Source organism: Vigna unguiculata, chromosome 3 (assembly GCF_037176805.1).
Source record: "Vigna unguiculata cultivar grain cowpea cultivar isolate G323 ecotype 2 chromosome 3, ASM3717680v1, whole genome shotgun sequence".
Classification (NCBI taxonomy): domain Eukaryota; kingdom Viridiplantae; phylum Streptophyta; class Magnoliopsida; order Fabales; family Fabaceae; genus Vigna; species Vigna unguiculata.
The window spans coordinates 38,291,629-38,296,399 of NC_140794.1; the positions used below are offsets into that span (position 1 = coordinate 38,291,629).

General features: G+C 34.5%; 1 protein-coding gene across 1 annotated transcript; it reads left to right on the forward strand.

Moving 5' to 3' along the window:
* Window positions 1–2,355: 2,355 nt before the first annotated feature.
* Window positions 2,356–3,771, forward strand: LOC114177237 (ribonuclease 1-like). Its single transcript, XM_028062509.2, has 4 exons — window positions 2,356–2,585; window positions 2,661–2,816; window positions 3,038–3,236; window positions 3,324–3,771. Exons 1-4 carry the CDS (start codon window positions 2,412–2,414, stop codon window positions 3,545–3,547), a joined length of 753 nt encoding a protein of 250 aa, XP_027918310.1. The 5' UTR covers window positions 2,356–2,411; the 3' UTR covers window positions 3,548–3,771.
* Window positions 3,772–4,771: the final 1,000 nt, after the last annotated feature.

Genomic DNA, 4,771 nt, shown 5'->3' on the forward strand with positions numbered 1-4,771 from the left:
CATAATTTATCAAAAATGTCTCAGAAAGTATAATCTCAACAAAATTTATGGTTTTACAGCTCCGTGTAACAAAATGATATATGAAAAGGTTAGAAAAAGTTTTTTCAATGTTTACTTTTCTCCATTGAGGAGCTATAAAAGAGCATAAAAATGAAGTAGGGAGAAAACAGCAGAAACAAAACTGGCTAGAAGGCAATAAGGAAGGATTTTGACACATTGAAAGCAGAGGACGATAACTAAAAGATAAAAAACTGAAAACCTAATTTATTCCGTAAAAGCAAAATAAGCAGTGCACTAGAGCATGAGTAAAAGAGGCGAAATCGAAAGAGGACAATGATGCAGGGAAAGGAAATCAGGGAGACAAAATTGAGTTGAGACGAAAAGGAAAGTATGGAGTTAAAATCGAAAGAATGGTAATGAAATTGAGAGACGAAATTGAGAGCAGAGAGAACAATGTTTATTACCTTGATCTTCAAGCACGTAGGAAGAACGGTCAGAGACACGCTGAAATCAGAGAGACAAAATTGAAAGCATGGAGATAAAATCGGAATATCGATAATGAAATTGAAATCTTACTTTGAGCGAACAATGAGATGCACGAGCTTCGTCTTCCTCCTAGGCACTGACTAGCAAAATCAGAGAGATGAAATCAAAGAGATGAAATCAGATATGAAATAAAAAAGAAGAACGTTGAGAGACACATAGGAAGATGATGGAACGAGAGCGAACGTTGCACAAGTCAAAACTGCTTCTAGGATTTTTGAGAAAAAAATAAAATAATAAATTAGAAATCTAAAATTTACTGGAGATTTTTAAAATTACCGCTAGTAGTCACTAAGGATTCCTAAAACCTCTATTATATATATCTCAGTAGGGGTTACTATAACCCCAAACAATAAACCTCCAGTAAATTTATATTTTTTTGTAGTGAGTAAAAGGTCCTTCACTTTATTAAAAGATGGAATTTATATTGAATTTGCGCAACTGAATTATAAGCCTGATAATATTTAAAAAATAAATAAAGTTACAAGACCACGTAGTAAGATCATGAGTGTAGCCTAACATGTGATGTCATGAATTTCATAAACAGACAAAAGCATATTGGTTGTTGTTATCGTGAAGAAACAGATATTAGTTAATTGGTACAATCCTTACCCACTCATTGTGATTTGGATATTGATGTTTGTACTTATTTCGTACAAATTTAGCTCATAATAAATATGTTTTGTATACTTATATTTTTAAAAATCTTACAAGTAAATTTTAGTTTAAAAAGTTCAATTTATCAATAATTTTTACGACCAAAATACAAAATAATTTAGTTTCATTTAAAAAGGTAATTGAAGTTTACCTTGGATATAATGTTCTCAAGAATCCTTATCACTCTCAACATTCCTTATTCACCTTTAAACATTTTCAAGCTCACCATAAAATATAAGAGTATGCTTCAAGCTAGGTATAAACCTAACTTCTTCAAGAAATCTCTTAGTTCATCATGTAGACTAAAGAAATCTCTTATGTAGACTAAAGTTGATGATTTCAATTTCAACTAGACTTGTTATCACAAAGGATAATTGGATCTTTTTCAAATTCTGTAACTCTTAGAACCATAGATGGTTAAGTATAATAAGTATAATGTATAATGTTCATCTAATGTCCATTATTCACTTACAATCATTAATATTGATTGACATCATGAAGGCCTCTAATAATTTTTAATTGTCTTTCACTGGAGATGCTTCCCAAGTAGACAATCGATCATAGTAGACTATATATCTACCTATTAGTCTAAATGATATGCTAAGGTTGCAAACCTTCTTTTGTCTTTATGAACACTCAAATGTGAAATGTGGTTTGTACAATCATTAGGAATTAATAAATCTTTTGTAATAACTTTGACAACAAATTGTGACCGACGAAGTGTGTATGAAAGACTTTGTAGTAAGCCTATTTCCCATTTAAAAGGGAGCTGTGTTTTGGTCCTGCATGTGATGTGATCATGTGAACGCATCTAAAGAGCTGCCTCCGTTTTGGGCCTTTTGTACAAGTGCCCAAATTGCAACCTACCCATCCCTCCCAAAAACAAAACAAAAACCCCGTTTTGGTTCTTCCGGTACCAATGGTCACAAAGGTGCATGTGCGCATAAAACAAGTAAAAACCAATAAATATCACCCATTCCTATTCGACACAAACATAAACACTTCTTTCTCCAATACATCGTATTTAGTTGTTTTAGGACTGTGGAAAGAAACAAAATGAGTGAACCGACATGTCGCTGTTACGGTGTAATTAGTTTGCGCACGTAAACCATGATATGAATGATAAGGTAGTTAAGCAGCGAACGTTATGTATGTTTCATAATCCAAGCTTTCACACCTACTCACTTTCCCTTTCACATCTCTATAAATTCATGAATCCAAAGAATCATACTCCAGAAAACCACATCAAAATTTCTCTATTTACTGCTAAAGTAGAGGCAGACATGGGTTCCAAAGGGTTCATCTCCATGAAGCTTTTGGTGCTTCTACATTTGGCCATTCTCTGTTCTTCCCAGGATTTTGATTTCTACTACTTTGTTCAGCAGGTTAGATTGTTTCTTTAAGGTTGTCCAAGGTCATTCATTATTCTTTTTCTTACGCCCAGATGTTGTTTTTATCAGTGGCCAGGCTCCTACTGTGACACACAGAACAGTTGCTGCTACCCAACAACTGGGAAACCCGCTGCAGATTTTGGCATTCATGGACTGTGGCCTAATAACATAGATGGTTCTTACCCGTCTAACTGTGATTCAAACAATCGTTTTCAGCAATCTCAGGTGTTTCATTCTGCTCCAATTGCATGCGCCTTTGTTATATATACCTTTCAATTAGTAGAGATAACTGAAACCAAAAAATATGTGTAAAACAGAGTAAGAAAACAATATTCTATGCTTCAGTTCCGTTTTCCACCTTGTGTTGCTATAATTACCCCACTTGATAATTTATTAAAAGGTTTTGCCACGTGTTTGTATATCTGAAAAATTACATATTGTGACAGGTATCAGATTTGACAAGCAGTTTGCAGAGGAATTGGCCCACTCTGGCATGCCCAAGTGGTAGCGGGGTTCAATTTTGGGCCCACGAATGGGAGAAACATGGGACTTGTTCTGAGTCACTCCTTAAGCAACATGACTACTTTGAAGCAGCTCTCGATCTGAAACAGAGAGCCAACCTCCTTGGAGCTCTTACAAAAGCTGGTATATAATACATTAAAACTGGTTCCATTATTTTACTAATGTGATAGCAATGTTTGTGATAAAGACGCATTTGATTTGGATTAATAGGGATTGAAGCAGATGGAGGGTTTTACAGTCTTAGCAGCATCAAAGGAGCTATTAAAAATGCAATTGGTTATACTCCATACATTGAGTGCAATGTGGATGCGTCACGTAACAGCCAGCTTTACCAAGTTTATTTGTGTGTGGACACTTCGGCCTCTGGCTTCATCGAATGCCCTGTGTTCCCTAAAGGCCGATGTGGGTCCCAAATTGAGTTCCCAACTTTCTAACCCTTCTATCTTGGAAGCAGTTTATGTTTGAAGTGAAGCTTCCCCTTCGTTTTCTGTTGCTATGATATTTGTATTTGTTTGGATTATAGTTTCTCTCACACCAATTCTAAGTGTGCTTTAGTTCATGCATGACTTCCCCCGACAACTAAACTTTTATAATATTCAATACCAAGTTGAAGATCTCTGTTCATTAATCAAATCTAATTATTATATTATTATTTCGATTTTATCTCTCCAAACATGTATGACCTCATTTGCTTCCTATAGTATACTGCTGGTGGCAATGGATCACCAACGGTTTGCGTGGACGTAGCTGGTCCAATACAGAAAATTGCAGTTGAATAACCAGATTTGTTTCTTTAAGATACGAAGTTACATGTCAAAAATGCAACCTAATAAACTATATTATTCTTATGATATAAAATTTAAAAAATAATACTCAAAATAATAAATAAAGTTATCTCACTTAATTCTTCTTTCCCTTTAATCCCAACAATTTTTTTTAATATTTATCTCTTTTCTTCTTCTGTTTTCATCTCTTACACTCTAATTTTCTAATTTGCTCTTCAAAAAAAAAAAAAAAGCTCGATGCAAATGAATTTTCATTATATATGGATGAAAGTAATACAGAGTATATATACAACCTTTTTTGTTAAAGTATAAGAACAAAAGGGAATAACAAGAAAATACACCTCAATCTTATCTGGAATCCTATAATATGTATTTATTAAATGTATATTAACAGTTGTATTAGAAGAGAAGTTGATGTCTGTATAACTTGAACTTGGGTATTCTTATACCGAAAACGATATTTAAACACCAATTTTTCACTCATTTTTTACATCGTCCGACGTGACATTTTTATTTTTAATTGAAAACGTAATTAAAATTTGGATCATGAGTTCGCACACGTGTGGGGACATATATTGAAAGAGGAAAAAAATGTAAAGTGGTTTTATTTTGCAGAGTCTCGAGAACGTTGAAAAAAGGGGTTTTGTGGGAGGCTCGAGAACATTATTCCTTCACGGGAGAAAATGGGATTCTTGGGTCGTGGCAGAGGCTGGAGAACGTTCCTTCACCGGAGAAAAGGGAAACCTTGAGCGAAAATGATTGAAAGAGGGAGAGAGAACTACAACCATCACCACCAATGCACTGCATGTTGGTTGAGTTGGTTTCGTTCGTGACGGAGCATCTGACGACAAGGTTTTGTTTGTGCTGGTTATG

What these genes read in the sequence shown, in the direction of transcription:
- LOC114177237 (XM_028062509.2), top strand. Translation starts at nt 2,412, where the DNA reads ATGAATCCAAAGAATCATACTCCAGAAAACCACATCAAAATTTCTCTA. An exon ending in TCTACTACTTTGTTCAGCAG is followed by an intron (nt 2,586 to 2,660) that starts GTTAGATTGTTT and finishes TGTTTTTATCAG; the next exon opens with TGGCCAGGCTCCTACTGTGA. An exon ending in TGGAGCTCTTACAAAAGCTG is followed by an intron (nt 3,237 to 3,323) that starts GTATATAATACA and finishes TTGGATTAATAG; the next exon opens with GGATTGAAGCAGATGGAGGG.